Consider the following 13,263-nt stretch of genomic DNA (forward strand, 5'->3'; position numbering starts at 1 on the left):
TAGAAAAAAAGTAGTTAAAATCAAATCAATTAAATAAATACTAATATAATAAAAAAATAAATAAAAAAATAATTTAAAAAATAATTTTTTAAAAAATCAGACAACTACCCGAAAACTCATGGACGAAGGTTTCCGTTAGCTTCTGGAAATATTACATTGAAGTTTTCTGATAGTGTATTTTTTTCAAAAAACGTGAAATAAGTTTTCTGGGAGTGAAGTTATGTACCGGAAAACTTTTTTCAAGTTTTCCGGAGTTGAAGTTGTGCACTGAAAAACTTAAAAAAAGTTTTCCAAAAAAAAAAAAGAATTTTTTGACACTCTTGTTCCGGAAATATCGAAATGAAAAATAGTTATTTTTTAATATATATATATATGAGGGTATTTTAATCTTTTCTTTTATATTTTGAGGATACATAAATAAAAGAGGGGGTTCGGAGGAAATTTTTCGACCATAAATTATGTTTGGTCTACTCTTATTTGGACAGAAAAGTTAATTTTTTAATAAGACTTAATTGCATTCCGCATTAATTCTTTTTCTAGTAATGATTAATTTGATCAACAACTATGTTTTTGACCAACTACAAGCATTAATACTATTTTCTCTTACCAAAAATTGTATATATATTTTATTATAAAAAATGGCCGTAGTGTATATTGTTGATCATATAAAACTTCCGCAAAAAAAAATTACATAATACTATGTACTATGTTTTCTATTAATAAAAAATATGGAAAAAAAAATAAAAATTATCCATTTTGTTAATCTAATCATATAATATTATCTAGTAACTATGTAAGTCAAAATTAAGATTAAAATTTTATTTTTAAACTAATATATTAAAGTTAAAATAAAACGTTTGTACAATTTATTAAATTATATTTATATTGGTGAGTTTCTTAGTTTTGATAAAACTTTATTAGGAATTTTAACCCAATAAGTACATTAGTAAAATTATTTATAATTTTTCAAATATAGAACAATAAAATATTATAACACATTTATTTCATTAATTAGTTTTCATGATTAGAATTTCAATAGAATATATTTTAATAAACAACTTAGCTTTTAAAGCAGCAAAAATACTGAATGTGAAACGTATTTAATTTTATTTCTAAAGGTGTTAATTATTGCTTTAATTTTAAAGTTGATTTATTTAAACACTAAAAAAAACCGGGCCCAAAAAAGTATTGACTATTGATAAGTCAACGTGACCCACATACATATATATAGATGAAGAACTAGAGTAGGAATTATAATCAAATCGATTCCATAGCTGTGTAAAAGATTAAACCCTGTGGCCAAATTTGGTCACATTATTCAATGAGTTTTCTAATTATTGTTTTTATTTTGGTCCTCGTCCCTCATATTGTTCTTGGTAGAGTAATTACAAAAAATGAAGGAGTAGTATTTGGTCAAACTTACAACCCCACATGGGGTGGCAATCATTTAGTGTCTTTAAATCAAGGGAACGAAATTCTGCTCACAATGGATAACTATTCAGGTTATATATTAATCATTCATTTTACCTTAATTATTGTTAAATCGCCTTTTCGACGTCTGTTTATTTTTTATTTAAATGGTCACGCCTATTTTTTCAGTTAAAAGAAAAAATATTCAACACTACCAAGTATATTAGTGATTATGTCATAAAAATGAAACAAATTTAATTAAAATATCAACTAAATTAAAGACTAAAATTTGTTTTTAATTTAGTCGTTAAATATGAATGGTGTCAAAATTAAAATCTATTTTTTCATTTTTTATTTGATGCCGGTAATATTTCGTTTCTACATGTGAAATTAATCTATTGGTTATAATAAGTGTCATATATATATAGTAATTATTAAAGATAGTATAAAAAAACTTAAAATTATTTTTAAATTTGTAAATCACATTCATCATAAGATAAATTTGTTTTGATAAATTGATATTCATTTGAGATGGAGAAAATATCATCCATTATTTTTATTTTTTGTTGTCTTATATATATGAGACTAAGATTTCATGGGAGAGAATCGATTCCCATTACTGTAGTGTCTAGGACTTGATTTTGTTTGGTCATATGATTCTTCCCCTAGAGTTCCATAACATAACATAGAAAATGGTAATTACCATTGAAAATAAGACACATGATTTGGTTATGTCAGTCAATATCTTACTATATGCATTCACAATTTAATTATGCAAAATTCATCATTGTTGTCTTAAAAGTTGTATTATTAAATATTCTATTAGAAATTAGTAGCTATATTAGTTTTTTAAATTTTAGTCTCGGATTTCATTTTTATTATTGTTTTAGTATTTTTTTTCTCACCAATCAAGCTGTCTACAAATGACTATATATACTGGGTAAAGTTAGGTTTTACAAAGCATAAGTTTGATATATTTGAAAGTATAATATAATTTGTTAGCATATTTAAATATTTATTTTATATTAATATTTTTAAATAAATAATTTAATATTCTTTTAGATAAATTAATGAGTTAATAAGTTAATGAGATTAGATTTTATTTTGAGATTCAACATGACATTTTAAAGAATTCAACTTTATATAACATATTTTTAAACTCTTTTTTATAATAATACATTTAAATAAGTCAAAAAGTAATATAAACTAATATGCATAAATTATATAAAATGTTAGAGAATCAATGATTTAACATAAAAGGCACAATTTAATATAATAATAATTCATCTATATTTACTTAAATATGTCGTCGGATTTAAATGTTTTTTTAAGTGGTTTGTAATTTGATCTTTTTTAAATAAATAATATATATTATAATATCCATTTCTTTATTATAATACAGAGAAAGTATTATATACATAGATGCGAGCACCTTTATATTTTTTTTAGACATGCTCTTTTTTATATTTATATATTACCATTTTTCTTTTAAAAAATACCTAAAGTAAATAAAAAAAATATATATACATTACAATATAGAAAACTTGGGGTAACTATAATTTGAATGTAATCGGTAGATTAGTTATTTTAATATGGAACACTGCTTCCTTTTTTGCAAGTTAATTTGATATTAAGTTATCACATATGCAATATAGGAGCTGGATTTGCATCGAAGATGACTTATGGCTCTGGATTCTTCCATATGAGGATCAAAGTACCAGGCAGTGACTCTGCAGGAGTTGTCACAGCTTACTATGTGAGTTCTTTCCCCTTATTTTGATATGATATGATGTTGAATATGAAATTATACTCTTATTTCATGCCAGAAGAGGAGATTTAATCCTAATTATTAGTCCATATTTCTTATAATAATTGCCACAGTTACACAATTTAAATTGTTTAGAAGATATATACTTTTAGTTTCAAATACAATTTTAATTATTTTTTTTCAACTTTATCTGATAATTAATAGAATTTAATTGTTATATCTACAAAATTTTACTTGATAAAAACTAAATATTTTTATTAATAAATTATTTGGATTGATAATATATATAAATTAAATCATAATTAATATTACGTGTATTACACTAAAATTTTAATTTTTCAATTTACATTTATAATAAAAAGAATACAACAACTAATAATAAAGATAATTTAATAAGTTTTTTTCATTTATTGTGCAGTTGACAACACTTGGAAAATTGCACGAAGAGATGGACTTTGAATTTTTGGGCAATAGAATAGGGAAGCCATATATATTACAGACCAATGTGTTTGCAAATGGAGTAGGAAATAGGGAACACAAAATTCATCTTTGGTTTGACCCCACAATCGATTTTCACGACTACAAAATTCTTTGGAATGCACATCAAATTGTGTAAGATACATACATGCACACTAGTTCTTTGTATAAGTCTATATTAATTAATGTATTTACATATAGTTATATATGTAATTGTAAAATTTGATCAAATTTTGGCTTGACAGATTTTATGTGGACAATATCCCCATTAGAGTATACAAGAACAATACCAATATTGGAGCGAGCTATCCATCAAATGCTATGCAAATACAAATAAGTTTGTGGAATGGTGAAGATTGGGCAACAGAAGGAGGCAAAGCCAAAATCAATTGGAATTATGCACCTTTTAAAGCATACTTCCAAGGATTTGATGTTAGTGGATGTCCAAGTCTAAATCCAAACTTGGTTGATCCTAAATGTTTTAATGGTAATTTCTGGTGGAATAACCAAAATTATTGGCAATTAAATCCTCAAGAAGAAAAACAATTAGAAAATATAAAGAAAAATTATGTAATATATGACTATTGTACTGATAGAAAAAGATATCCTACACCTCCTCATCCTACACCTCCTATAGAATGCCTACATTAAAATCGGCCATGATTGAGGTTAAATTTTGCAAGTGATTACTTTATATTATTTGATATTTAAACAAAACGCATTTCGATATTTCTCTCTCCTATCTATATTTAAGTGGATTTTTTTCAATATATTCTCTTTTTCTTTTTGTTTTTTGTACCAAAATACCCTACTCCCAGTTTTATATACTAGATTGCCCTACTTTTTGGACTAAATAGGAAGTCGTTGGCCCAAGGTGCGACCAGCTAAAAGAAGATTCTGAATTGGACCTACTTGGAAGTCGCTGGCTTAGGATGCGACCTTCTACTAGGGTTGATTTTTTGTTGTTGCCATTTTATGTATTATTATATGAATTAAATATATCAATAAATTATTAAATAAATAAATAAATAAATAATAATAAATAATACATTCATAAATAACAACAACAACAACAACAATAATAATAATAATAATAATAATAATAATAATTATTATTATTATTATTATTATTATATTATTATTATTATTATTATTATTATATTATTATTATTATTAAAAATCATTATAATTAAAAAGTAGGACAATTTATGATTAATCAATTAGCTAAAATTAATTTGATACTTACCAAATTGGACAATTTGCGAATAATCATTTTGTTACCAAATTGTACAATTGATTAATTTTTTTCATTAATTTTCTTATTTAATCGTTAAATTAACGATATATCACAAATTGGTAAAATTAATTTTCTCATTAAATATGATTTGATAAATTGATTAATTTTCTCATTAATTTACAAATTAATTTAATATCAAAAAAATTGATTTGTGTGATTGGAAAAAGTAATAAAAGAACTTAATCTAATCATTTTATATATAGATATTTTTAAAATACATTTGGAAGATGAATATATTTAATTTAATTTTATCTTTTAAGATAAGTTAACAATACATTATTATACAATATATTACATGATTTTATCTCAATATATCAAAAAAAATTATTCGTGTGATTGGTAATGTGACAAAATATATATATCAAAATTAATGCGGCTGAATAAATGTGACAAGACAAACAAGCTAATGCATATTCAATTTACCAATCACACAAATCAATTTTTTTGATATTAAATTAATTTGTAAGTTAATGAGAAAATTAATCAATTTACCGAATCATATTTAATGAGAAAATTAATTTTAGCATTTTATGATTAATAATTAATTTTACCGTTAAATGAAAAAAATAATCAATTGTACAATTTGGTAAAAAATTGATTAATCGCAAAAATTTGATATCAAATTGATTAATCCAATTTGATAAGTAGCAAATTTGGTAAGTATCAAATTAATTTTAGCAAATTGATTAATCATAAATTGCCCTAATTTTTAATTATAATCATTTTTAATCATAATAATAATAACAATATAATAATAATAATAATAATAATAATAATAATTATTGTTATTTATTAATGTATTATTATTTATTAATTTAATTATTAATTAATATATTTAATTCATATAATAATACTTAAAACGACAAAAAAAAAATTCAACCCTAGTGGGAGATTGCACCGTGGGCCAGCGACTTCCTATTAGGTCCAAAAAGTAGGACAATCTGATATATAAAACTGGGAGTAGGGTACTTTAGTATAAAAAAAAAGGATATATTGGGAAAAAATTTCTATTTAAACTGCCGCGTATTCGTGAAAAGATTCCAACTCCAGAAAATGATAAAATATGTGGTGGTGGTATTTATTTATTTATTTTTTTTTACTTTTTGTATGTGAACTTTAATCCCGCCCATAAATTTGTTTCTCCTAATGTTATCTGTAACTAGAGGCATGAGTTGAAATTCCACCATGTCTAATACGGGAAATTTGGAGCATATCTCAATTAAACAAACAAATGAAAAACGAAAATAATTAAAACTAATAATACCCTAAACTAAACTATGAAACAAAACAAAAAAATCAGAAACATAGCGTACGTGGATTGGTCAATCTAGATATGGTAGATTAGAAGAAGAAAAACACGAAAGGAAAAACTAAAATAAGGGGAAAAACAACACTTACATTTTGATTAAGACTATTGAACCAACTAAATATGATGTTTTGATAGAAAATCAAATATTTGAGAATTTTTTTGAGAGTTTAGGACTTTTAAGTGGTCTAAACCTCCAATTTGTCTCCTCAAATTATAACTGTCAATCAAAATGCTCACTGAAATTTACACTATGCAAAAAATACTCTCATTTTGTTTAACATCGAGCAAAATGTTCTTTCCATCAATGAGCTCTATTAGAGGAGCTCATGTTTCACGTTAAGTAACACCGTGACACATAAGTGTGGATGACACATCATAGTGAGTATTTTGACAATAAATAAGCACATTAAAGAGGCTAACAACTAGTTTTTCTTCTCTATTTATTTTTCTCCAAATTCTTAAATCCCTAAACTACACTACTTAAATCACTTATTCTCCTTCTACTCCAAAGTTTTAATGGATGACTTACAATTACCTCTTGCAATACAAACTACAATTACTTCATAAACCCTTCAACTTCTCAACAATATTGAGAGGATAATTGATTACCCAAACTTGTACCTGTTAAGGCAAAAACCTTTTTGATGTATGTTTTAATGACAACAACCTTATGAAATAAATGATTAAGTTTTATGAATGGTGGTATACTAATGATTGCACTTGAGTTTTAATTCACTTCATCAAAGTGCATAAGTACCCAATCAATAATGAAATAATCTCAAAAAGAACGTATCATATATCAATCATTCAAGAGAATGATTATTACATCTTCATGAAGAAGGTGATCAAATACATTCATACAACAATCAGTGATCATATTATGTTATAAATCGGAAGCAAGATCATTTGAAAGAAGAAATATCAAATATGAGAAACGAATAATGTTCTGGTTATTGAATAGAAAAAACGAAGAACATTCTTGACAACATTTTGAAAAACAAAGATCATTCTTGATAACATTTTGAAAAACGAAGAATGTTCTGGTTTTGATAACTTTAATCCAAGAACATTCTAGTTTACAAAGAACAAAGTCTTCTTTAAATCAAGATTGATTTAGGCTACAAAAATACATCAATCTACATTGCAAATCACTAGTATTCATTACGAAGGAACATAATTGTATACTCAAGATCATTTTGGACATATTATTTTCATAAGATCAACAAAAAAAGAAAGCAATGCATCAAGAATAAAAAATAAGACTAATCCCTAAAATTGATGGCTAAAAAGTAAGCAATTACAAACTGGACATAAATTATAAAGTCACTGCATCACTGACACGCGTACAAAACAGAAAAACTTGACACACAACAACTGTTAGAATTGTCAAAATCCAGCAATCACTCAAAACAGAAACGAAGAACGTTATTTGTTTTTACAATTTTAATCCAAGAACGTTCTGGTTTACAAAGAGCAAAATATGTTGTAGTTTAAATTCGATTTGGGAAACAAAAGTACATCTATCTATACTACAAAACATCAATATTCATTACAGAGTAATTTAATAATCTACACAAGATTTTTTTAGATAGATTCGATCAAAGAGGATCAACATAAGCAAAGCAAACCATCAAAATCAATCTCCAAATTGATGAGCTATGAGTAAGGACAACCATGACAACAAGGACACTACTGCTGCACCTTTTTGCATAAAACACATCATGTTTTTATGAGACAAAGGACTGACACACAACAACTGTCAAAATCCAACACTCATACAAAATAGAAAATGAAGAATGTTCTTGTTTTACAAAAGAACATTCTGGTTAATCTCTTTTAAAAGATAAAATTGAAAAAAATAATTTTCCACAGTCTAAACCACATATTAAAGAGTATCACGACTTCTCAAATCATTGGTGAAGCCAAAAACTCGAGATCAATGCCCAAAGGTAAAAAACAATCTCAAGATTGATCTCCAAATTGTTGAGTTGTGAGCAAGGACACAAGTACATTGTACTTACAATATTCTGCATAAAGTTATGCACAAATCTGACTCAAAACAGTGTCAACTCATTCACTCACTCATTCACATTTTCCAAGAGACCCAATAGCAAGAATGTTCTCTGTTTTATCAAGAACGTTCTGGACAACAGATAAACACATGTTTCATTTTAAAATATATATTCAAAGCCTTTTAACATCTATAAATTGAAGATCAATTGGAAGATGAATGCAAGAGTTCAATTTACAAATCTACCAACACTTGTTCAAGTAACAAGTAAAAAAAAAAACTCTTTAAGCAAACTCCAACTTTCTTCACTATATCTTTGGGTCATTATTTACTGAGTTTATCTTTCATTTCTCTCAAACAAGTATTGAGAAATTTCAAGATCCCAAACATTTTTATCATACACATCATTTGTAACTCAAGTCTATCTTTTATGTTAGATTGAGTGTGTTTGTAAAAATCTTTTCAAGGTTGAAAGGTGATTGTAAAAATGATTTCTAAGTTGAAAGGTGAAGATTATAACAGATCAAGGTTGATCTGGACTGGTGGTGTAAAAAGCAAGAACATTCTTCGTGTTGAACACTTGGTAAAAAATCTCACGGTTGTGAGGACTGGACGTAACCCGGATTGGGTGAACCAGAATATATCTCTGTGTGATATCTCTTCCTTTATCTCTATTTATTTCTAGTCTTTTGATTATCAAATTAAATAGATAAATTAAATTTTGTTTTTTTCACTAACCAAAAACGTTCTCCATTTTCTATTTTCATAACCAACATTAATCTTGAGTTAAATTCTTTATGTTTTAACAAGAAATTTTAAAAAGGTGAAATCACAATTCAAATCTCCATTTTTTTGTGATTGACATTGCTACTTTAGTACAACCTCCATTAAAGAAAATTATGGGAAAGAAAAAGAAAAAGAAAAGAAATGATCGGAATAAAGATTCGATCAGTGGCTATAAACTAAAGAGATCTGATAATGAGTGGACATGCTCTAATTGTGGTGGGGAATGACATGACAATAGTGTGTCTATTATACCAAACCCACAAAGAGAGATAGAAACACAAGCAGAGATCCCTCAATCAAAATCTATCATTACTAAAGAGCAACAACAATCCCAAGATCAATACACTAATTTTACAATCACTAGTCTGATATGTCTAGTTTACTTTGTGACCAATCTCTATGTCAATAATTGTTTTACTTTGTGGGGCAATTTGGTTTTAGTTAGAGAACATTTTGCTTGTAAGTTATTCAAATCATGGAGAAGTAAATTTTAGTGAGATTTTTGCTAACGAGTTAGAAAATTTAGCATGTAAGTTGTCTAATTGTTTAAAATTTTGTAGGAAATCATTGATGGACATGGAAATAGACCACCATCCATCAGAGGACCAACACCATTCAAAGAACCCACACCTTCTCCACAACCTTTCAGAGGACTAACATCATTTAGAGGAATTCTAATTTCAACTCCTAGACAACAACCTCAAGACCAATGTTTCATGTATTTCAAATTTAAGGAGAAGAAGTTATTTGGGTGGTACAATTTAAGAATTTGATAAATTTTTTTTTTTTGTTGATAATTTAGGAATTTAAGAATTTGGAGAATAAATTAATAGAGAAAAAGAATTAGTCATTAGTCTCTTTGATGTTTCTATTTAATGTCAAAAAATTTCCTATGACATGACATCAAATTTATGTGTCACAGTATCACTTAATATATCCAAAGAGGGGCAAATTTAGAATTTTGGATCATGTGAGAATACAGTGAAAGAGAAGATTTCCCTAAATAAATTTAATTGGGCTTACATAAAGCCCAAAAAACTTGGCCCACAAGAAGAGAAACTCTTGGACCATCACCGAAACCTGAAGCTCGCAAACCGCGTTCATGGCGGAACTTCTGTAGTGTACTGTATACACATCACTCATAGCGAGTTCCCAACTTCGCAAGCAACGATGGCTCTCGCTTCAACAGCGACCTTCGCTCTCTCTCTTCTTCTCTTTCTTCCGATTCTATCATCGGCAATATTAGAAAAAGAAGAAGAAGAATTTTCCGAGGAGTTGCTATTGAAACCCTTACCCGATCGTAAAGTGCTTGCGCATTTTCACTTCCAAACCGAAGCTTCTATGTCTGAAGATTCCTTCGCTCGTCACCATCATCTCTTCCCTAAATCTATTTCTCAGCTGGTGTGTGTGCGCGCTTTACACTTTTCAATTTTCTTTTATTCATTTATTTTCGATTTTTAAGTTATTTGTTGGAATGTCTCACTTGAATTTGGATTCAATTGATTGAAGTTGTTTTAATATTTCCTAGATGTTGTGATATTTATGTAGTTTAAACTTAATGTTGCTTATGATTCTTTAAAGTTTTACTTTCACAGTGTGTTTTGTTCTGACAAAAATTGTTTTGAATGAATTGATTCTGTAAATTTGATATTGACTTATAGTTAGTTGAAACTGACTTATGTTTAGATACATTCATGTGAAAGTGAGTTGAGGATAAATCTAAGACTAAATGCCAATTCTAGAGTAAAAAACTACAAAGTCTAGCTTTTAAGTCCTAATCAATTTTGGAGGTAAAATCAATTCAACGCGATAACAACCAAACATGTCAATTAATTCTAGACTGATATTGACTTATGATCCCCGTATCTATTTGTATATCTAGTAACTATTTCAACTATCTACAACTGCCTAATCCCGGCATTTACTGTTGCTGACTGTTATTTCTGTTACTCACTGCTTTAAGTCCTATTGAGGTATTTAATACATGTTTCCTGAATTGATAAGTCTTGTATATATGAATGACCGTTTGACGAAGAGAGTTGAATGTCTAGCATCATTGAGGTGAAGTTGTCTTGGCTTTTCCCTGAGCATCAGTCTGCTTGTTAGATCATATCTGATACAATCTACTTTTAAGATATATGATTACAAATGGAAGATGTAAGTGTAACTGTAACTGGATAAAGCATGGGGCGATCATTGTAAACTGAATTGGCCATCTAAGTATTTGTACTTTTAGTTTAGAGATGAATATCGTTTATCCCTAAAATAATTGGTTGGTTTCAGTTCAGAGCAAATCCGTTACTTGGCACCAGATGCTATCGGGCCTTCCGGGTTTTATAAATTAATATTTTAATTTTGCTTGCTTATGATTTAGTATATATTATGTTTTTGTGTTGTTCCTGCGACTTGTAGAAGCAAATTTGTTAATTTTTGTTATATTCTGTCTTCTCGGAATTGTTTTCCTGAATATACTAATTAACATGTGGATTAGTGTTGGATGGACAGGTTAAGAAATTTCACATTAAAGCAATGGAGTTATCCTTCACTCAAGGTTGATGGAACTATGAAAGATGGGGTGGATTTGATCCAATATCCAGCCAAAATGCAAAGCCTCCTGGAGTTGAATTGTGGGCAGTCTTTGATGTCCCACAACATCAGGTTGATGCTTCTTGGAAAAATTTAACTCATTCTCTGTCAGGTCTTTTTTGCGCTTCAATAAACTTCCTAGAGTCTTCTAGCTCTTATTCTGCTCCGAAATGGGCATTTCAGTCAGCCTTAGGTAGTTTAAGATATGGCACACTGCCACGTGAAGCTGTATGCACAGAGAATCTAACTCCCTGGTTGAAACTCCTTCCTTGTCGAGATAAAGCTGGACTTTCGGCCTTAATGGATAGACCGTCTATTTACAGAAGGTTTTATCATTCACAGCGATTGCACTTGACAGCATCAAGAACTGTTGCTGATGGGTTGGATTCAGGAATTATTCTAGAACAAGCGCTTACAGTTGTTCTTGAGCCTAATATTCAGAGAGCTGGCATGAGCTATCCAAGTGAAACAAAGATTCAACCAAGCTGGTCTCTGAGTTCAATATTTGGACGAAAAATAAATGGAAGATGTGTTCTTGCCAAGTCGAGTAATGTTTACCTTCAAGTTGAAAGGGGTCTAGTTACTAAACTTGAAGAGCTCCAGGAGAATACTGCTGCATATGCTTCTAATGACATAGGTACAGATGATTTGAGGTGGAATCTTGGCTTTGACTTAACTGTTACCCCAGACAGGGTCCATAGAGAGCTGGAAAAAAACTCAGTTCTGTATGAATATTCAATCAATGGGTACAAAGACACCGAACAGTTTGATTTAGGCCTAACTTGGAAGCATCCAGTTGTTTGGTCCAGTTCACACGCACCTTTATATGCCAGTAGATTTTTAATGGGAAGTGGAAATGAAAGGGGTTCGATTGCAATATCCTTGAAATCTACGGATTTGACTAAGGGCTTCGTTGCAGCCAGTGATCTTGAAGAGAGGTGTAAGTTACAAGTTAATGTTCTCCAAATTGTGCCTTGGTATATTAAGGTACATTACCACACCTTACAATTATTAGTAGATGAAAAGCCTCAAGTAGTCACAGACTTTGTTGAGAGAATGAGTGTTTCACCTTCTGAAGACAAAGTATCACTAGGGATGATGGAGCTGATCCTCATGCTTCCTTGTGACATTAAATCTGCTGTATTAAATATAGAGTTTGATAAGGTTTGCTCAAATTCTTATTTTCTTTTGTATTTCTTTTTCTTCTGGATATTTACCTCACTTTTTGTTAGATTAACAAACTCCTTTAAGTTAATGTTATCAAACAACTGCAGAAATCTTAATTCAAAGATCATTACGAACTAAATAAATAAGACTGCTAATGTTATGATAGGAAAGTAGGAGGTATCATGAAATATCAATTTGGCATACATATATGTCCTTCTGAGTTCTTCAAAGTTGGGGAAAAGTGAGTCAAGCTAGACAAGAATATGCTCAGTCCAAACTTGGCTTGTTAAGGAAATATATTTTTCAGGATTCATCTACTCATTTAATTAAGTTTAGGAGTTTAGTATATTTGTATAAATAAGGATCAGTTCTTTGTCTGTTTTAGTAACATCTTTATACCTGAAATACTATTTCTATAATTTCAGCAATTTGTAATTATCCAAAGGTTCTAC

The 13,263-nt window shown here is 28.4% G+C and overlaps 1 protein-coding gene and 1 pseudogene across 1 annotated transcript; both read left to right on the forward strand.

The window, feature by feature from the left end:
• Positions 1-3,085: 3,085 nt before the first annotated feature.
• LOC101507020 (xyloglucan endotransglucosylase/hydrolase protein 2-like) lies at positions 3,086-4,306 on the forward strand. Its single transcript, XM_004510233.3, has 3 exons — positions 3,086-3,166; positions 3,597-3,790; positions 3,901-4,306. The coding sequence occupies exons 1-3, from the start codon at positions 3,086-3,088 to the stop codon at positions 4,304-4,306; spliced, it is 681 nt and encodes a 226-aa protein (XP_004510290.3).
• A 5,771-nt stretch (positions 4,307-10,077) lies between these two features.
• On the forward strand, positions 10,078-13,263 carry LOC101506687 (uncharacterized; annotated as a pseudogene).

This window comes from Cicer arietinum, chromosome 7, assembly GCF_000331145.2.
Source record: "Cicer arietinum cultivar CDC Frontier isolate Library 1 chromosome 7, Cicar.CDCFrontier_v2.0, whole genome shotgun sequence".
Classification (NCBI taxonomy): domain Eukaryota; kingdom Viridiplantae; phylum Streptophyta; class Magnoliopsida; order Fabales; family Fabaceae; genus Cicer; species Cicer arietinum.